General features: G+C 44.2%; 1 protein-coding gene across 4 annotated transcripts in view; it reads left to right on the top strand.

Moving 5' to 3' along the window:
• LOC138754898 (uncharacterized) overlaps positions 1-22,170 on the top strand; it is a 92,672-nt gene that overhangs the window by 35,217 nt on the left and 35,285 nt on the right. For all 4 annotated transcript variants that reach the window (XM_069919866.1, XM_069919864.1, XM_069919865.1 and 1 more), the window contains exons 10-13: positions 1,681-3,321; positions 9,232-9,335; positions 15,015-15,141; positions 17,012-17,135. In XM_069919866.1, the coding sequence (XP_069775967.1) occupies positions 1,681-3,321; positions 9,232-9,335; positions 15,015-15,141; positions 17,012-17,135 (1,996 nt within the window). The remainder of the gene's footprint in view (positions 1-1,680; positions 3,322-9,231; positions 9,336-15,014; positions 15,142-17,011; positions 17,136-22,170) is intronic.

The raw sequence follows: 22,170 nt of genomic DNA, 5'->3' as shown, positions 1-22,170 counted from the left end.
GACATGCTTCTGCTCCTGTTCTTATCATGCCAAGGCCCATCACTTCCATTTGTTTCTCTGTCCTTAAGACATAGGAGCAGTAATTCAGCCCATTGAGTCTGACCCACCATTCAATCCAGGGCTGATCCGTTTTCCCCGCTCAACCTTTGATGCCCCGGCTAATCAAGAACCCATCAATCTTTGCTTTAAATACACCCAATAACCTGGCCTCCACAACCGCTGTGGCCATAAATTTCACAGATTTAAACCCTCCGGCTGAAGAAATTCTTCTGCCTCTCTGCCATAAGCGGGAGCCCTTCAATCCTGACTTTATGCCCTCTTGTCCTCGACTCTCCTACCACGGGGGAAAAAAAAAACCTTTCCACATCTACTTTGAAACTTTTTGAATGTTGAAAGCCGTGGACAAGTGTGAGGTGTTGCCTTTTGGAAGGACAAACTAAGAAAGGACATACAGGGTAAATGGTAGGGTGCTGAGGAGTGCGGTAGAACAGAGGGATCTGGGAATGAAGATGCATAACTCTCTGAACATGGTGTCACAGGTGAATAGGGTTGTAAAGAAAGCTTTTGGCATCTTGGCCTTCATAAATTAAAGTATTGAGTATAGGAGTTGGGATGTTATGGTGAAGTTGTATAAAACGTTGGTGAAGCTAAATTTGGAGTATGGTGTGCTCACTTAACTACAGGAAAGACAAAAAGAGTGCAGTTTTGGTCACCTAACTATAGGAAAGATATCAATAAGATAGAAACAGTAAGCAGAAGATTTACTAGGATGTTGCCCAGACTTCAGTTACAGAGAACGGTTAAACAGGTTAGGACTTTATTCCAGCTGAAGTGGTGAATGCAGGCTCAATCTTAACATTTAAGAAGAATTTGAATGGGGGTATGGAGGGATATGAACGAGGTGCAGGTCAGTGTGACCAGGCAGAAAGATGGTTCGGCGGAGACCAGAAGGGCTGAAGGGGCCTGTTTCTGTGCTGTAATGTTCTATGGAAACAAAGAATCAACCTTTGATGTTTTAAGGTGCAGAACCCTCCTTATTTATGTTTTTTAAAATATTGGGCAGAGAGGATGACAGAGCAGGGGACAGCGGTGTTGGTGGGCACACCATACCATCAGGCTGCCCCTTCTAGCAGGGGGAAAGAGAGTCCAGGTTAAGTGCCCAATGTAACTTTGAGTTCTGCTCCATTCAGCCTGGCTCCTAAATATTCTTGTTTTAAAATGACCCCTGCTGCCTGCACTTTGTTAAGAGGAATTGCAATTTTTAAAAGAAGTTCTGTTGTTGTAGCAAATGCTGACTGCCTGATGAGAAGCGACAGGCAGCAGCGATGCATGCAGTATGGGATCAACTGAGTCTCGGCATTGCAAGGTCTGCCGCGCTGCTGATTGGCTCGGGAACTGGGTGCGGCTGGGTCCTTGGAGCATGTAATCGGTTGCTGCGGCCTGAGGGTGATGTAACTGATTTTGGGCAGAAAGACCGGGAGGAGGCATCAAGGTGAATTGGTGGGGGGGGGGGGCGGATGTGGGGGTGGGGGGGGTGGGAGAGAGAGAGAGAGACTGAGCGTACGTTGAGGTGCTCGTCTTCGTCCCTTCAATAGAACCCAGCCCCCAAATATTTAGCAATCGGGATTGTGTTGGGGAAAGGAAGGATTGTGTTGTCTGAACCTTGTGCCTTTGAAACAGTGTCTGGAAAACAGGAAGAGAAGGCGGAGAGAATGGAAACTGAATGCTCTGGGGCAAGGCTTCCTGCTCCTATAAGCCACGAGGACAGAACAGATGTGGAAGGTTCAGAATATCTGGGCTCCGAGTGCAGTGAGACTTCTGACCATTTTGATAAGACGTCGATGAATGGAGAGGAGCCAATTGTTCTGTCTGCCGTTAACAATGAGGGAAGCTCTGAGGTCAGTGAAGAAAATCAGGATGGTGTGGGAAAATCTACGCAGTTTGCTGAAGAAAGTGGGACGATCTCCACCATCATGGTTCCGGCCACTGAGCCGGATGATTCCAGCCCCTCTGCAAGCAAAGGGCGCCTTGAAAGTGTAACCCCAGCTAAACAGGTAAACATGCAAGTCGCAAAGATGAATGTTCCTGAGCCAGAGGCGCCCAAGGTTGAAGCAGATGGGCCAAGCCTTTCTGGGGCACAAGTCTTGCTGGAGGTCGATATGGTGCAGGCAAGCATGCCTGAGTCCGGCGCCTCTGCGCCTGAACCTGGAGGGTCACTTCTTCCTGATGTGGCCCCCTCCGAGTTCAAAGCCGGAGAGCCAGCCTTTCCCGGATTGGCAGCCTCTGAGCTTCTCGCCGAGGGGAAATTTCATCCCGAGCCTGAAGTCTCCATGCCAGGATTGGTGATCTTTGAGGCTGAAGGCACAGGGTCCAACTGTGAAGGGTTGTCCATTTCTGGGCCCGAAGCAGGCAGGTCAAACCTTTCTCCCTTCTCCACATCTGAGAATGAACCCTATTTGACTTTGAAACCACATCACAGTCAGAAACAGAAGCTAGTAAATGTCAATACGTCCCAACAGGAATCTCAGTGCCAAAGTGCCGCGGCTTCTGAGGTGCAGTGCATAAATGAAGAGGAAGATTCACTCTGTTCGTCTATGGATACTTGTGAATTTGAAAAAAGGGGAATTGGTTTTAAATCCATGGAGGGCATTTCCAATGATGTGGAGATGGCCTCTGCTTTGAATAGTTCTGAAGACTCGGTGGCACTTGAACCAGCAGAATCTTTGCAAGAGGAGGCGAATATTTCAATCAATTGCTATGATGCTGTGCCTGCCCCTGAAGTGATCTCCGAGTTACCGTGTGAGGACCCTTCCTCATTGGCTCAGACCTGGGCAGATGTTTCAGATGTTGTCACGGTCAGGCTGGAACTTCCATTGGATCCTGGGTCCAGCGCCCAACTGGATAGTCGGGATCAAAATGGCGCCTTTACGCTGCAGCACTCGCAGAAAGAAGAGACGACCTCCACCGGTAAAGGGGGAGGCCTTCCGTCTCCAACCCGCTCAGAAAACAAAGGGGGCCCAATGGACTCGGTGAGCCAAAGCAAGAGGAGGAAGAGGAGGAGGAGGAGGAGGAGGAGGAAGAAGTCTCTCAGCGTTTGGCAGACGGACCGTGCATTGGAGCATGTTGATTCCTCAGCAGACGGGGGCCTCCAGGGTGGGGAGAGCACCATTTCAATGGCACGTGATGGTGCAGTGATACGTTCTGCGGGGCGTGGACCAGATGAGTTGAGGAGTAAAGAACTGAGAGTCGGTAGAAGAAACATTCTCAACTCCCAGATCAACTTGCAAGCGGCGTGGAATCAAACCAAAAGACACACTGAAAGTAAGGACTTTTCTTTTCTATATCCGATCCATTTTTGTTTTAACTTAAATTTGAAATAATTTTCCTTATTAGATCCAATTTTATTTTGAATTAAATTTAGACATACAGCACGGTAATGGGTTCTCTCGGCCTGTGAATCCATGTTACCCAATTACACCCATTTGACCTACACCCCTATATGCTTTGAAGGGTGGGAGGAAACTGGAACACCCAGTGGAAAACCACATAGACACGGGGAGAACATACAAACTCTTTACAGACGACGCCTGATTCGAACCCGGGTCGCTAGCGCGGTAACACCGTTGCCACCCTGATTATCCGAACCCTCTCCTATAGAGAATTCTAGAAGATCACTGTTCCCTGTGAAAATACTTAAACTGAGTAACTGTCTGAAAAGCCAATCCCTTGTACAGAAGCTTTGTGAAGTCATCCAATCACACAAGTGCAACCTGATGAAGCAGCGTTCTCCGAAACTTGGTGCAAAGCACATAGACACACAACCAAACATAACACACATACAAATAATACATATGCAGGTCAAGTATTCACATATACAAATAATGAAATATTGTTTCATGAATATGAGAGGCTCAGAGGGTCAGTGCCAGCAGTTCCTTTGGTCGTTCAGCATCCTCACTGCCCGTGGGAAGCTGTTCCTCAGCCTGGTGGTGCTGGCTCTGATCCTCATGGATCTCTTCCCCCAGCGGGAGCAGCTGAAAGATGGGGTGGAAGGGGTCCTCAATGATTTTGTGCAACCTCTTCAAACAGTGATCCCGATAGATCACTTTAATCTATGGTTCTGGATTCTTCTGCCAGGGACACCAGTATCTCTGCTGTTCAACCATTGTTATGTATAAATCTTATTAATGTTATACCCATTCTTCTAAAATCGAGTGCACCTGTCCTACTTAACCTCCTCCTGTTCTTGCAATCATTCTAGTACATATTTGTCTCATCCCCGCTATGGCTAATATATTGTTTCTAGCAATAAGAGCAGAAAATGCTAAATGATTTTCTGGAAGGACCTCTTACCATGCTGTTTGGCTAAATCATTGAGCAAGCTCTCAACAGATCAGGCAGCATCGAACATGGAACATTACAGTACAGGCCCTACAGCCCAAGCTGTTGTGCCACCTTGTGTAAACCTACTCCACAACCATCTAATCCTTCCCTACCTCACATCTGTAACCCTCGATTTTTCCTTGTACCTATCGAAGAGACTTTTAAATGTCCCCATTGTGTCAGCCTCCTCCAACACCCCAGCAAGGAATTCCAGGCACCCACCACTTTAAAAAAAAAATCACCTGACATCTCCCCTAAACTTTTCTTTGCTCAACTTCAGCAGGTTAGTATTTCATATTTGTCGCTCCAGGTTATTTTTTTAAATTTTAAAAAATTTTTCACACTGTGAACCATATCAATCAAAATACATACAAACATTTCCCTCTTAAATATACACAGTAGCATTTTCTCCCCTTTTTTCCCCCCATCTTCTCTTCCCCCCTTCCCACCCCCCCTCCAAACCCATTTAACGTTCAACATATACAATACAATAAAACCATTAAACAATGTCATCACACAGTGAAAATAAACAAGAAAATTGTGTCATCTTACACACTGGATCAAGTCATTTTGTCTTCTTATCATTTTAGGGGGTGGAGGTCCGTGGTAGGCCCTCTCTGTTGTGTTCCATGTATGGTTCCCATATTTGTTCAAATAATGTGACTTTATTTTTTAAATTATATGTTATTTTTTTCCAATTGAATACATTTATTCATTTCCATGTTCCATTGCTGTACTTTCAGGCTCTCTTCTGATTTCCAAGTTGACATTATTCATTTTTTTGCTACAGCTAAGGCTATCATAATAAATCTTTTTTGTGCTTCATCCAATTTGAGGCCTAGTTCTTTACTTATTATATTACTTAGAAGAAAGATCTCTGGATTTTTTGATGTGTTGCTTTTTGTGATTTTATTTAATACCTGATTTAGATCTGTCCAAAACTTTTCCACTTTCTCACATGCCCAAATTGCATGTACTGTTGTTCCCGTTTCTTCTTACAGCAAAAACATTGATCTGATAATGTTGGATCCCATTTTTTTTAACTTTTGGGGCCTGATATATAGCCTGTGTAACCAATTATATTGTATCATGCGTAACCTCGTGTTTATTATATTCATAGTTCCAGAGCATAACTTTTCCCATATTTCATTTTTTATCTTTATGTTTAAATCTTTTTCACACTTCTGTTTGGGTTTATAGCTTATTTCATAATTTTCCTTCTCTTGCAGCTTGATGTACATGTTCGTTATAAATCTTTTAATTATTGTGACTGTAATCACATATTCAAAGCTGCTTCCTTCTGGTAACCTCAGCCTGCTTCCCAATTTGTCCTTTAAGTAGGCTTTCAGTTGGTGGTATGCAAACATTGTACCATGAGTTATTCCATATTTGTACTTCATTTGTTCAAATGTTAATAAATTATTTCCCAAAAAACAATTTTCTATTCTACCTTTTCTCTCCCATTCTCTAAAGGAAAGGTTATCTATTGTGAAAGGGATCAGTTGATTTTCCATCAATAATAATTTTGGTAGTTGGTGATTTTTTTTTCCCTTTCTAAGTGAATCTTTTTCCATATATTGAGTAAATGATGCAGTACTGGTGAACTTTTATATTGCACCAGCTTTTCATCCCACTTATAAAGTATATGTTCTGGTACCTTCTCCCCTATTTTATCTAGCTCTATCTTAGTCCAATCTGGTTTTTCCTTTGTCTGATAAAAATCTGATAAAGTCGTTCCAGGTTCTGACTCCCATTCCTATCAATAACCTTGTTAGCTCTGTTGTCACGTCTCAGGCTTCGTCACTCCGAAGAGAAAAGCCCTAGCTCAGTCTACCAATCCTGGGAAATCTCTTCTGCACCCTGTCTACAGCTTTTGTATCCTTTGTGTAATGGGGTGACCCAGAACCGAACACAACTCTCCACGTATGATGTGCCAGAGTTTAATGAAGCTGCAACATTACGTCACAACTCTTGAACTCAATCTCCCCCCCCCCCCCCTCCCAACCCAACAAATGAAGGTCAGTGCACCATTCGCCACTTTAACCACCCGATCAACTTGAGGTATCTATGGACTTGGACCTCGAAATCCCTTTGTTCCTCCAAGCTGTAAAGAATCCTGCCATTAACCACATATTCCCACCTCCAAGTTTGACGTTCCAAAATGCATAACTTCATATTTATCTAGATTGAATCTGACACTACTCTGCCCAACTCTCCATCCTGCCTATATCCTGTTGTAACCAACGACAACCTTCTATATTATCCAGCCTTCGGATCATCTGTAAACTTACTGACAGCTCTCCTCTTCTTTCTCCGGGAGTGAAATGCTGGAGGATCTTGGCCGGTCTTTAGGAGCATATCCAATTAACACTGTTTATAACAATGGCAAAGAGCAGGGTTCCCAGAACAGTTCCCTGCTGAATACTGCTAGCGTCTGACCTCCAGTCAGAATACATTCCCTCCATGGATCATATGCCACATGACTTTCTGAATGAGAACCATGTCAAATGCCTTACTAAAATCCATATCCTCACCCTATCTTAAATTCTCTCGTGAGGCACTGACTATCCCTGAAAAGATGATGCTTCTCTGAAATTCTGTCCCCAAGAATCCTCTCCAATAGTTTGCAAACCACGGATGCAAGACTCGCAGCTGAATTTAGTTTTTCATTTATCTTTAATATTAGTTTGGTTTTCCTTTCTCCACAAATGCTGCTTGGAATTTCCAGAATTCTCTCTTCAGATTTCCAATCACTTCTCTTGTCTTGCCTTTCTGACCTGATGTTTTGTTTTACTTTTCCCCATCTTCGAGACAGCTCGGATAGCGCATGTCACCTCGTCACCCTCTGTTTCCACTCATTCGCAGTTTCTCTCTGCAAATTAAAACACATTTGTTTTCTCACTTTTTCCGATCCCTGCTGAAAATCCATCGATTTGAAACCCTAACCTGCATTCCCTTGCCAGTGAATGCTGCCAAATCTGTGAGGTTGCCTGCATCTTCTGCTAAAAACGCACTGAAATGTTGGAGGAACTCAGCCTGTCTTTTCAGCGTATCCAATTAACACCTTTTGTTGGTCCGGATTCCTCCCCCCAGCCGGCACTGTTTGAATCCTGAGACTTTCTGAGTTGTCCTATGTCTGGCCTATTCCCTGAAGAAGGGCTTAGGCCCGAGACAGTGGCAATATATCTGTGTCTCCTATGGACGCTGGAAAGGCCGGCTGAGTTCCTCCAGCATTTTGGTGCGTTTTTACTACGATCACAGCATCTGCAGACTTTCCTGTTTCACTGCATTTTCTGCTTGAATTGGTTTTCCAAAATCATCAATTTTGTAATCAAGGGAATTAAAGCTGTACTCTCAGTGTGGATTTAGACCTACAGCATGGTAACAGGCCCTTTTGGCTCATGAACCCGTGCCACCCAATTAACCTACAACCACCCCCCCCCCCAATATGTTTTGAACAGTTGGAGGAAACCAGAGCCCCACGCAGACATGGGGAGGACATACAAACTCCTTACAGTCAGCGCGGGATTCGAACCCTAGTCTCTGGCGCTGTAACAGAGTCGCGCTAGCTGCTAAGCTAACTGTGCTGCCCTGGTTTTTGTTCTCACCAAAACCACATTTCATTGCAGCAGGGTTGAGTTCAAATCCTGTTATGATAGCAGAGATATTTAAATTGGAACCTAGAATGCAACAGCACAGTACAGGCCCTTTGGCCCTCGATGTTGTGCTGACCCATATACTCCTACCAAAAAATAACTAGCCCCTTCCTACCCCCAAACCTCTATTTTTTCTTGCATCCACGAGTCTCTTAAATTCCCCTAATGTTCCAGACTCCACCACCACCATCAGCCATGAATGCAAGGCATTCCAGGCCCCCACAACTCTTTGTGTCTATTGAATAAAATACCTTCTACTTCATCATATGTAATCCCCCTGTCCTTTTGATTCTCACCCCAGGAATTTATTGCTCTTGTCTTGATTTTTTTAAAAAATTTAGACATAACGCCCTTCTGGACCACAAACCGTGCTGCACAAATGCACTAGATGAACCTGCATTTCTTCCCACTCACATCCCACTTTGAGTAATCCCTAGGCCGTTGGTGCTCTGTGATTAATAAGGGGTTGGAAAGAAAAAGTTTGAAACCCATAGTTTTAATCGTCCCTCATTGACTCATTATGTGCACGGTTTCAGAACTCCAAAGGAAATGGGCCAATGACAATTTTTCTCCAGCAAAATATTTCAGTAACAATTGGGTCTCGAGCAGTGATTCTCATCCTTCCCTTCCCGCTCACAACCCATCTTAAGAAATCCCTTACTAATCACAGAGCACCAATGGCCTAGGGATTACTTAAAGTGGGACGTGAGTGGAAAGAAAAAGGTTGAGAACCACTGGGCTTTCCTTCCGTCACCTTGTACAAATGTCACCTGGTGTTTGCTATTCCCGTCCTGGGAAACAGGTGCTGGCTGCCCACCTTATAATCTTGAATATGTGTTTTCTGTCTCTCCTAATCCTTGTAGATATTGAAGTCTCCTCTCATCCTTCTACTTTCCAAAGAGCAAAGTCCCAGCTCGGCTAACCTTGCCTCATAAGACTTATTTTCCAATCCAAATCTCCTCTGCACCCTCTCTTCGGCTTCCAGCGAAGAATTTTGCCACCACCACAAAATTAAAGTCTGTCATGGAAGGAAAAATGCCACCCTTGCCACATCCAGTTCGTATGAATCTTGGAAATAGGCTAAGAGGGCACTCGGTAGCAGTGGAGACCACAATATTATGTAAATAGGGCGGTTCAGTATTTGAATATGTGAGGTAAGGGTGGGCTGGTTAATGATGCCTTTTACGTCCAGGAGATGTGCCATCCAACATCAAGAAAGAAGATGGGGCAGAACCTCTGACTACGAGTCTAGAAAGCTTGGGGGAAAAGGGGATGAGAAAACTGGAAACAAAGAAGGTAAGTGGCAATTTGTTGGATAATTATGTCTTAAAATGGTTGCTCCCATTTTCTGTAAGAGAACAGTCCCTTCCTTTCTCGTATTTTTCTCCTGATCTCCTCCCGTAGATGTAGTTTCACAAGTAGTCAGGGCGGCACAGTTAGCATGGTGGGTGGCATGGCAGTTAGCACAATCCTGTTACAGCGCCAACAGTCGGGACCGGGATTCAAATCCCACGCTGTCTGTAAGGAGTTTGTACGATCCCCCCGTGTCTGCGTGGGTTTTCATCGATGGCTCTGGTTTCTTCCCACCCTTCAAAATGCACTGGAGGTGTAGGTTAATTGGGCGGCACAGGCTTGTGGGCTTGAAGGGCCTGTTACCGTGCTGTATGTCTAAATTTAAATTGAATTTAGATAGGGAGGGCCATGTAGCATGAAAAGTCGAGTCTGCCTCAGTTGGTGGCCCGGAGTCAGCTCCTCCCCCTCATGATTCTTGGCTGTGTCCTGGACGGTGAATGCTGGATTGTAATGGTGAAGGTTTTCTGATCCAGGAGAAAAATGAACTCCCGCAGGTGCCATGGCGATAGTCAAGACCAGTGAGGAGCATATTTATTGTGATTCCCCGCCTACTTTTGATCTTGCTGTCCATCACCAATACCTTCGTCTATCATGCCAAATCTGCTCCCATTCGTGAAGTGGATATTTTAGCAGTTATGTTCAAGTGTATTATCATCTGATTGTACAAGTACAACTTGACAAAACAGCATTCTCTGATCCTTGGTGCAATACATGCAAATACGTATCTAGAGATAACACACATGCAAATGATACATATACAGTGCGTATATACATATACTTTTACATGATAGAGGAATTAGGGGATATGGGGTAGGTGGAGTTAGGTCATAAATTAGATCAGCCATGATTGTATTGAATGGCGGAGCAGGCTCGATGGGCCATTTTTGGCCTACTCCTGTTCCTACTTCCTATGTTCCTATATATTTTAAATTTACACATAGAGCACAGTAAGAGGCCATTTTGGCCCATGAGTCCATGCCGCCCAATTTACACCCCATTAACCTACACCCTGGTATGTTTTTGAAGGGTGATAGGAAACCAGAGCTCTTGGAGAAAACCCACGCAGGCACGGGGAGAATGTTCTAACTCCTTTCAGACAGCGCGGGATTCAAACCCAGGTCCCAATCGCTGGTGCTGTTAAGGCGTTGCGCTAAACGCTACACCAACCCTTGTACAGGTATATCCCACTTTATAAAGGTGGAGCATTCCTGAGAAACTGTTCGTAAACCAAAAATTCATAAAGCAAAGACCCACTGGTGACTAATGGAGGCAAATTTCGTAAAAGCAAAAACTCATTATAATTTATTCGTAAAAGGGAACACTGTTTTCTACATATAAGCGAATTTTCGTAAAGTGAGTATTCATAAAGCGGGGTTTACCTGTATATTAAATAAATATTGTTTAATAAATAGTAGAATCTCGGAGGGTTAGTGTGAGCAGTTCCTTTGGTCGTTCAGTTTCTGACTGCCCATGTTCCCCAGCCTGGTGGTGCTGGCCCTGATCTTCCTCTATCTCTTTCCCGAGGGGAATAGCTGAATGATGCAGGATGATAGGGGTCTTCAAGCCCTCTTCAAACAATAATTCCAGAGGATCACATTGATTGGGGGGGGTGCGAAGAGATGGGGGGTGGGGGGGAAGAGATGGAGACCCCAGTGATTCTCTCTGCTTGCAGTCCTGTGCATTGACTTCCGAACCAATGCTCGACAGCAACCATACCAAATCATGATGCAGCCGGCCAGGGTGCTCTCGATAGAGCTCCTGTCGGAGGTTGACATAATGGTGGCCAATAGCCTTGCCCACTTCAGTCTTCTCAGGAAGTGCTGCTGCGCCTTCCTGATAGGTTGTGTGTCCAGGATAGGCCCCTCCTTTAGTGGGCTTGGAGGAACTTGTTGGTCTCTCCTCTCTCCACCAACAAATTATTAATGTGTAATGGAGCACGACCATCCCTGGTCCTCCTGAAGTCCTTTGTCTTGTCCATGTTGAGACTCCGGTTGTTATTTTCCACCTCGTCTCGGCAGTGCGACTCATCGTTGTTGCTGGTGAGGCCAACTCCTGTCATGTCATTGGTCACAGCATATTGTAGTCGTGGAGATCCACTTCATTTCATGGGTTTCAGGGGCCCAGTTGGACATTGCTCTCTGACCTGCTAATCGGTCAGCACTCACATTGAAGGGAGGAAAGTGATTCCTGGTTTCATTCCAACTTTCTCTCTCTGCCCTCAACCTTCTTTCACCAGCTACCACTATATCCCCTACCCTCCCATTCCTGTTCACCTTCATCTCTCTTCCTCTCCTCCCTTCCCTCACCTCTGAACTCCCTTTTATACACCTTCACCCCCCCCTCCCCCACCTTCTCTCTCGAATTCTTCAATATTTGGCCCTTGTTAATTTACATTTTTAAAAATCTGAACGATACAATACAGAGGAAGGCCTTTCAATGCCACCCAATTAACCTACAACCCCGTATGTGTTTGAAAGGTGGGAGGAAACTGGAGCCCCCGGAGGAAACCCATGCAGGTCATACAGACTCTTTACAGCGCCAGATTCAAACCTGGTGTAATTTAAATTTTATTTAAATTTGTGTTATATATAAATATGGGAAGGGTAAAAAAAAAAATCTAATACAATGACAAAGGAACCCCAGGTATCTGGCAGCCCTCTCTTACCTGCCCTGGCATTGACTGCCACCAAGTTCCTCGGAGTCCACTTAGCCAGTGACCTAAGTGGACTTATCAGGAAGGTGCTACAAAAACTTCACTCCCTGAGGAAACTGAGGTGGGCAAGGTTATCGGCCACCGTCACGTCAACCTTCTACAGGAGCTCTATCGAGAGCGTCCTGGCCAGCTGCATCACAGTGTGAGTACGGTCTCTGCAGAGAAATGGATCAGAGGTCAATCCACAGGACTCTTAAGAGTGGCAGAGAGGATCACTAGAGTCTCCCTCCCCCTCCCCCCCCCCCCCCAACCATCGACGTGATCGTTGTCTGAAGAGGACATGCAAAATCATTGAGGACCCCTTCCACCCTGCGCATAGCATCTTTCAGCTGCTCCCTTCGGGGAAGAGATACAGGAGGATCAAAGCTGGTACCACTAGGCTGAGGAACAGCTTCTCCCTACGGGCAGTGAGAATACAGAATGGCCAAAGAAACCGCTCACACTAACCCTCCGAGACTCTCATATCACAAAACATTTATTTATTTGTACGCGTGAATACTTGTCCTGCATATGTATTATTTGTCTAACGTCTAACATGTGTTATGTCTAACGTCTAACATGTGTTATCTCTGTATGTTTTGCATCAAGAACCAGAGAATGCTGTTTTGTCGGGTTGTACTTGTGCAATCAGATGACTTTATAAAGTCCCCAGTGCAAAATGCTTTGGCTGTTTTTATAGATAAACAAGAAAATCTGAAATTGCTGGGGTCATGTGTGTTGGAGGAACCCAGCAGGTCACACAGTGATCATTGGATGCTGCGTGCCCTGCTGAGCTCCTCCAGCACATTTGGGTAAAGCTCTTTTTTTGTACACGTTCAACCTTAAACAGAACTGCGCGTCATCACTTCTCCAAGCCTGTACTAACCTTGGCCTCAACAAAAAAAACAAAGGAGCGTGTTATTCCCTGTGATCTCTTATCTGATGCCGCACAAGGACATCTTCTTCTCAGGCTCCAACATCTTTGCATTGTTTAAAAATACTGTGAATTAAAGAAATCGAGAAGTTGCCGTTTTGTTCATGAAGCATGGAAGCAAGTTTGTCTGTTGGCCCAAAGGAGAATCAAACATTTACCATATTTACTCATTTTAAACTCGATCTCACGCAAACGCCGACCCTATTTTTAGCAAATAATCTAGAATTTTACACACCCCTTCTGTAAAGGTCAACTCTAGTTTCTCACCTTGACTCCTGATGCCTCGAACACAGACTCTTTCCTCGACCCCGGCCGCCTGCCCATCGGACCTTCCTACACCTCAGTCCTGGACTCTTGCCTCAGCCCTGTCCATCAGAGCTCCCTATGCCTCGGTCAGGGACTCTCACCTCGGCCCCAGCCCTGCCCATCGGAGCTCCCTTCGCCTCGGTCAGGGACTCACCTCAATCCTGGCCCCCCGCCCATCAATGCTCCCAATACCTCGGTCCCGGACTCTCACCTCAGTTCTGGCCGTCCGTCCATTGGAGCTCCCTACACCTTGGTTCCGGAGTTTTGCCTCGGCCCCAGTCCTGCCCATTGGAGCTCCCTACACTTCGGCCAAGTACTCTCGCCTCGGTCCTAACCATTGGAACTCTGGAAGCTTCCAACGACGCAGATACTAACCGCAGTCCCGACCTCCCCCGTGGTAGGACGTGTGCTTTGATGCAGAGAATCTATTATAACTTTGTGGGGTTTTTTCCCCTTATTTGTTGAGCGATCATTTGGACGTCAGCTACTGATATGGTTTTTTGGATTCTAGTGTGAATTTCAGCCCCTTGAAAGTAGTATCCACGTAATAGTCGACCCCATGAATTTAACATTAAAATGTGGCCTACAAAATTTGACTTTTACATGAGTATATACAGTAACTATTTCTTTCCTTGCACCTGCTCCTCTTTCGATGCAACCATCAATCACTCCAGGCAATATTCTTCACGCCACAACCTCATGCTGCTGCGGCTAATTACTTCGGACACAAATTTTTTACAAAGTTTGCTTCCTGAAAAAAAAATTGGGATTATGATTGACAACTTCAAGCTGAACACAAAGATAATTTCAGATTTGCTGCATCACATCGGAAGTAGGAGAAACATGAACTTTTATTGAATTTAGCACATTTAATTGCATAATGATGCTGAGCCAAGCTCTCAGGTTGACTGCACATGTTGCGCAACAAATGTGAGGAGTCCAGGGTTTGTCTTGGTCACCAATTTTATAACCGAAGTAGCGCTCGTAGGCTTTCTTAATAAGTGCAGTAACGCTGTGTCTTTGAGCCTTAAGCGTAAACTTGCCAAAAATATAACAAAATGTATCAGAGGTGCTGTGACATGGACGAGACATTTTTACGGTATTGAATCTTCCTGAAGGCAATAAATGCTGATGTTAAGTACGCTCACTGTGCTATTACCTGAAGAACATGGGCATTAACATCTGTTCAGTCAATATCAATGTGATATGTGAGCTGCTTTTATAGCCTGTCTGCATCTATCCTGACTAAGCATGTCCAACATTTGCATAGCTCCTGCACTGAGTGCATGCTCAAGCATGCTTGGACTGACCAGAACAGCTTGCTTTGTGGCCAATATACTTAAAATATGACAGGAAATCACAAAAATTGGTTATATCTAAAGAAGGGTATGTGATAGGAAAAATTTTAAGGTGATTTTCACGATTATCAGCCCAAAATCCATACTATACACCCAAAAGTGTTCAATAAACAAAATCTTAGTTGTCCAGTGTTATTAGTGTGTGTCTATTCATACAATGGTTAAGAGCGCTGACAGAAGAGCAGAGTTTCACCTTCCATTGATGAGGAAGCAATTGTCAACACCAAGGGCCCTATGTGAAATTCCCCTTTTAAATGCCAGTGACAGCATTGAGCTCCATATATTTACTTAAAAGTTCAAAAGATTGGCTTTCGCATTCCTCTGCATTCTAGGCTGGCGAAAAGGAAGCCGGTACGGTCATCAAAGAGGCTGGTGACCAGGCAACGGAGTTTCCAGTCGACTGGGGATGGGAGGCCAAAGAGAAAGGCGTGGGAAGATTCAAGTGGGCAGGCAAATCAGGTAACGGTGAGACCGCCGACCCTCCAACTTCTGACCTTGACTATCATCAGCCTTCGTTGATCTGTGTAGTGGTAACCGTCACAAATGCATGGCTGTCTTTCAGAAAGAGCCGCAGGGCTTATGGAAGCATCAGTAACTGTCAAATTCTGTGTCCCCCACCACCCCTAATTAGCTGAGCTGACAGAGACCCCTCAATTACTTATGAATTCAGCCAGTTTGATAATCCCTTGTCTGTGCCAGCATTTTCTCCAGGGAGGGGGTACTCAGAACCAGAATTTTTATCGTCGGGAACACGTCATGAAATTGGTTGTTTTCGGCAGCATCACAGATGCAAAATTGCTATGAATTGCATTTTTTAAAAAAAAATCAGTGCGAAAAAGTGTCTGTGGTTCATTGTCTGTTCAGAAATCTGACTGCGGAAGGGAAGAAGCTGTTTTTTGGTGTTCATCTTCAGCCTCCTGTACCTCTTTCCTGATGGTCGTAGTGAGACAAGGGCATGGCCTGGGTGGTGAGGGTCCTTGAGTATTATTTGCAGAGAATCATTGATCCTACTCACCAGAGAACATTACAGCACAGAAAACATGTCCTTTGGCCCTTCTGGTCTGTACCGAACTATTCCGTCTAGTCCCATGGCCTGCACTCAATCTATAGACCTCCACGCCCCTCCTATTCATGTACCTGCCCAAATTTCCTTAAATGTTGAAATTGAGCCCGCATTCACCACTTCAGCTGGCAGCTCGTTCCACACTCCCACTGCTCTCTGTGTGAAGAGGTTCCCCTAAACTTTTTCCCTTTCATCCTTAACCCATGTCCTCTGGTTTGTATCTCACTTAACCTCAGTGAAAAAAGCCAATCCTATCTGTATACCTCTTATCAAATCTTCCCTCATTCTTCTACACTCTAGGGCAGTAGTCCTCAACCTTCTTCTTTCCACTCACAGACCACTTTAGGTATTCCCTATGCTCTGTGATTAGTAAGGGATTGCTTAAGGTGTGATGTGGGTAGAAAGAAAATGTTTGAAAACCAATGTTTTAATCATACCTAATTGACTCGTTATGTGCACGGTTTCATAACTCCAAAGGAAATGGGCCAATGACAATTTTTCTCCAGCAAAATATTTCAGTAACAATTGGGTCTAGAGCAGTGTGTGATAGAGTATATAGAGGTGTTTGGGAGATAAGTTGGGAAAGGTTTGTTGGAGCAGGTCACACAAATACTTTAAAACACAGAATTTTTGCAGGAGCTTTTGCAAGAGGCTCAGACTCACGATGGACGGTTGTTTGCAAAAGGCAACAAATGTAACAACAGGCAGTAGCAGCTTTGTCTGGAAAACAGAACCTACTGTCTGGAAGGTCATGTGATTTTGCAGGCAGAGAGAGGGAAAAAAACAGGCTTTGCTCTCAGAGAGTAGGGAGTGAGAGCGAGAGAGACACACAGACATCGGTTCCAGAGGGACAAGCTGGCAAGCTTTGGAAGACGGCCTGGTCAAAGGAGAGGACTGGCTGTCTGGTGTTTCCCTTGGAATAGGAGAAACAGAAAAGAACTCTGCGTGTGCCCTATTCTAACAAACCTTTCCCAACTTATCTCCCAAACACCTCTATATACTCTGTCACAAATGGTTCTCAACCTTCCCTTCCCACTCACATCCCACCTGAAGCAATCCCTTACTAATCACAGAGCACCGATGGCCTAGGGATTACTTAAAGTGGGATGTGAGTGGAAAGAAAAAAAGTTGAGAACCACTGCTCTAGGGAATAAAGTCCTAACCTGTTTAATCTTTCCCTGTAACTCAGTTCCTGAAGTCCCGGCAACATCCTAGTCAATCTTCTCTGCACATAAGCTTGGTTTTATTCTCTCCTTTCTTAAACAGGGCGTCAACTGATGGTGGGCAACCTAGATTCTTCAAAGACCTTCGGCGAGCTCCAAATTGCTCTCATTCGCTTTTTCATGGAGAAAGAGATGCCAATCACTTCAGTCGAGATCAGGAAATCCAGGTAGAGGGAGGCACGTGATTCCCATTGAGAGATGTCCTTGTTTTGCATGTTCCCTTTGACGGCCAGAATTATTTGGAATTTATTGTCATAAAATGTCACGAAATTTGTTGTTTTTTGGCAGCATTACAGGTGTAAATATTGCTATAAGTTCCATTTCAAAAATAAATAAATAGTGCTAGAAAATAGAAGAAAGTGAGACCATGTCTGTGGTTCGTTGTCCATTCAGGAATCTGCTGGCGGAGGTGGAGAAGCTGTCCTTGTGTTGCTGGGTGCTTGTCTTCAGAGTGAAGAGGGCATGGTCTGGGTGTTGGGGGTCCTTGAGGATAGAGGCTGCTTTCTTAAGGCACCTCTTTTATTTATTTCCGCGATGGAGTGAAGACTGGTGCCCGTAATGGCGTTGGCCGAGTTAACCACTCTCGAGCTTTTACCTGTCTTGTACACTGGCTCCTCCATACCGGCCACCAGACAGAATGCTCTCCACGGTACACCTGTAGAAATGTTTTGAGAGTCTTTGGTGAGGGACCAAATCTCAAACTCGGAAGACGTATTGGTGATCGTTCTTGGTAATTGCGACATGCAGGCCCCAGGACAAATCCTCAGAGATGTTGACACCTAGATGAGGACTGGTTCATGTTCTGATTTCCCCCTCCTGAAGTCCTTGGTTTAGTAAATATTAAGTGCAAGGTTGTTGTCACACCTGTGACAGAATATATAGAAATGTTTTTGGGAGATAAATTGGGAAAGGTTTGTTAGAGTAGGTCACATGCAAACACTTTAAAACAGATCTTATTTGAAATACTGGAGCTATGCTAGACATAGTGGCTTCTCACACCTTTTAAGAGTGCTCAAAAGACGCCACTAATGGATTATTGTTTACCAAAGGCAATAGATGAAAGAGCAGGCTGGAGCTGCTATTGTCTGCTGGAGAAGTCTGCTGTTGTAAGAGGGTCATGTGGTTTTGTAAGCAGAGAGAGTCAAACAGGTTTTCTCTCAGTCTTGGTGTGCTAGTCTTTTATATGTCACAAAGGTCACTCTTTTAGTTCCCTCCTTATTCTCTCTATTCCATTACCTTCCCTTATTAATTCTTGTCTATACTCTCTATGTTTTCCTCTAATTACAGATACTTTCACATATGCCCATTGTCTCTATTCACTCTTATACCTCTTTACCCGCATACATATCAATCGTGGTCATTTTTACCCTCCTTACCCGTCTTCATCCCTCAGTCTATTTTTGTCTTTACCCACATACATATCAATCGTGATAATTTTTGCTCTCATTACCCGTCTTCATCCCTCAGTCTATTTTTGTAATTGTTCTGCAAATTTTCGTGCTTCTTCTGGATCCGAGAATAGTCTGTTTTGTTGTCCTGGAATAAATATTTTCAATACCGCAGGATGCTTCAGTGTAAATTTATATCCTTTCTTCCATAAAATCGCTTTTGCTGCATTGAACTCTTTTCTCTTCTTTAGGAGTTCAAAGCTTATATCTGGATAAATGAAGATTTTTTGCCCTTTATACTCCAGTGGTTTGTTGCCCTCTCTTACTTTTTCCATTGTCTTCTCCAGTACCTTTTCTCTTGTAGTATATCTTAGGAATTTTACTACAATAGATCTTGGTTTTTGTTGTGGTTGTGGTTTAGGGGCCAATGCTCTATGTGCCCTTTCTATTTCCATTTCTTGCTGTAGTTCTGGACATCCTAGGGCCTTAGGGATCCATTCTTTTATAAACTCCCTCATATTCTTGCCTTCTACATCTTCCTTAAGGCCCACTATCTTTATGTTATTTCTTCTGTTATAATTTTCCATTATATCTATTTTTTGGGCTAGTAATTCTTGTGTCTCTTTAGTTTTTTTATTAGATTCCTCCAATTTCTTTTTTAAGTCTTCTACCTCCATTTCTGCTGCTATTGCCCGTTCTTCCATCTTGTCCATTTTTTTCCCCATTTCTGTTAAGGTCATATCCATTTTATTTATTTTCTTTTCTGTGTTGTTTATTCTTCTTCTTAAATCATTGAATTCCTGTGTTTGCCATTCTTTAAATGACTCCATGTATCCTCTAACAAGAGCAAGTACCTCCTTTACCTTGCCTATCTTTTCTTCTTCTATTTCCCTGTACTCTTCCTCTTCCTCTTCCTCTTCTTCTTCCTCTAGGTTGACCATCTGTTGTTTCTTTGCTGCCCTTTCCTCCTCTTCTTTCTTGTTTCTATTGTCTTCTGTGGTCTCTTCTTGCTGCAGGTGTTCTGCAGCTGTCGTTGCCGGCTGTGGAGATCGACTCCCCAGCTGGTCCCCCCTCCCGTCGGTGTGTTTTTTTTCATGCGCATCGCGCATGCGCGACTCCTCGCGCATGCGCGGTTGCGCACTTTTACTCGGCTCTGTGAGCCATTGTTGTAGTTCTCTTTCTACCGACCTGAGGTAGTGGGGTCTTCTCTCCACAGCGGGCCTCTTCGGACACGTATGGCCTTCACCTTTTTCCTCCGTTGTCTTCTCTTCCTCTCTTCTTTCCGTTGGTTTTGATTTTTCTCCTTTTGTCTCCATCTTCTTTCCACCTTTATATTCACTTTTCTTTAACTTGTATTTCTGTGCCTTTGTATTTTCTCTTGTTTTTCCCGACTTTTCTGGAGAGGGCTGGAGTTCACCGTCCGGCCACTACTCCATCACGTGACTCCTTCCAGTCTTGGTGTGCTAGTCGAAGCCCTTGTGGTTCATGCAAGAGGAGAGGACTGGCTGTATAATGCTTAACTTGAAATAAGGGAAACAGAAAGGAACTCTGTGGTGACCTGAAAGAAAGAGGTTATCATCTGGAAAACCCTGATGGGGTAAGTTTCTTCAGCAAGACACTGAAGTGGCTGATCAGAAGGAATCAGTTTGTGTCCAATGAGCAGCAAATCTCTCTGTGAAAACCGACAAGAACCTTCCTGAGCGGTAACCGTTTACCTTTCGAGCACCAAAGCCTGGTGATCTTTATAAATGTTAAATTCTGTGCACGGTATAAGAATCTCCTACAACCAGTGAACTTGGAGGAATGAGAAGTGAGATTGGACTGTGAACCAAATAACTTTTCTGAACTTACACACACATTACATACACGTGTGCTTAGAATTAGAAGGAGGTTAAATTAGGTAAAGTAAGTTAATAGTGATAAGTGTAATTCTGTTTTCATGTTTAAAGATAATTAAAATCAACTTTTGTTTAAGTAACCATTGTCTTGGTGAATATCTATTGCTGCTGGGTTTTGGGGACCTCTGGGCTCGTAACACACCGCTCAACTAACTGATCTGTCTCCCAATGTACAGATGCAAGGAAAGTTATACTTGCTAAAGCTTTCAAGGTACATTAACATAATGTAAATTAATGTAAACAGAGAAGGGAAACAGATGATCCATATTCACAGTTAGAAGTAATGCAAAATTTGTACTAAATCAGTGCTTCAGACAAACATGCAAACACCAGGGGACATGTGTACAAAGTGAAAGGTGTGATGTTCAGGGGAGTCATCAGGGCTAAGGGTTTTTTTTTTAAACACAGAGAGTTGTGGGGGGCTGGAATGCCTTGCCAGGGGTGTGGTGTTGGAGGCTGGAACATTAGGGACATTTAAGAGACTCTTAGACAGGCACATGGCTGCAAGAAAAATAGAGGGTTACGGGGTAGGGAGGGTTTAATTTCTTTTATTTTGGCAGGAATATATAGGTCGGCCCAACATCAAGGGGTGAAGGGCCAGAGTTTGATGTTGAAGGTCAGGGTATTACAGGGTTCAGGAAACCTGATACTGTTGGAAGGAAAATTGTTGGACCCAGCGGTGCTGGGCTTCCGGCTTCTGTCCCCTCTGCCTTAAGGTAACAGTAAGAAGAGCATGGCCAGGGTGATCGCGATCGTCTACGATGTCAGTTAATTTCTTGAAGCAGCATCTTGGGCAGTTGTTATCGACGCATAGTTTCCTTCCCTGCAGGTTATTTGTAAACTGGTTGCATTTAATCGACAGCTAATTGATTTCTACAACTTGCTGTGGTAAGATTTAGATTTTTAGGCTCTTGGTTTGCCGATCCAACAGTCAACACGGGAATGATTAACGTAACGCTGTTCCAACGCCAGTGACGCGGGTTCGAATTTGGCGTGGTCTGTAAGGAATTTATACCTTCTCCCTGTGCCTGCGTGAGTTTCCTCCAAGGGCTTCAGTTTCCTCCCACCCTTCAAATCATACGGATGTTGTAGATCGATTGGGGTATTTGGGCAGCATGGGCCGGAAGGGCTGGATGTCTACATTTATACTGATTTAGCTCTGCCAAAATATTTTATTTCAAAGCACTGCACAGCACGATATCAAACAAAATTTGATGTGGATTATGATCATAAAGAAATGTAAAGTTTGAAGAGGTTTGTCCGATATTGGTTGGCGGGGGATGCGGGGGTATGCGTGTGTCTATATATACTGCACGTAGGTATATATAATCATATATATTTGTATATGCGCGTCCACACATGTCTCTCTATATATTTATGCGTGCGTGTGTGTGTGTACATCTATACACACGTAATATATTACTTCTGTTATTTGGACCTGAACTAACAATAACTTGCATGAGTGAGTGGAATGCAGGCCAGATAAAGAGATTTCCTGTCCTGAAGGATATTGGTGAGCATGATGTGTTTTCAAATGCATTCCACAGCAGTTGGCCATCAATCTAATGAAAGCTGTTCTGTTATATAAAGATGAGTGTCTAACATGAGATGAATCAGCTAGCTCAATGGTGTGACAGCAACAACCTTGCACTTGACGTTAGCAAAATGAAGGAATTGATTGTAGACTTCAGGAGAGCACGACCCAGTCCTCATCAAGGGGTCAGCAGTGGAGAGGGTCGAGAACTTCAAATTCCCGGGTGTCAACATCTCCGAGGATCTGTCCTGAGGCCTCCATGTCGATGCAGTAACGAAGAAGACTCGCCAGCAGCTATACTTCGTGAAGAGATTCAGTATGTCGCCAAGCACTCTTGCAGATTTCTACAAGTGGACCGTGGAGAGCATTTTGGCCAAATGCA

This window comes from Narcine bancroftii, chromosome 2 (assembly GCF_036971445.1).
Source record: "Narcine bancroftii isolate sNarBan1 chromosome 2, sNarBan1.hap1, whole genome shotgun sequence".
In the NCBI taxonomy this organism is placed as follows: domain Eukaryota; kingdom Metazoa; phylum Chordata; class Chondrichthyes; order Torpediniformes; family Narcinidae; genus Narcine; species Narcine bancroftii.
The sequence above is the reverse complement of the archived record's forward strand: the minus strand, read 5'-3'. Positions and strand labels throughout refer to the sequence as shown.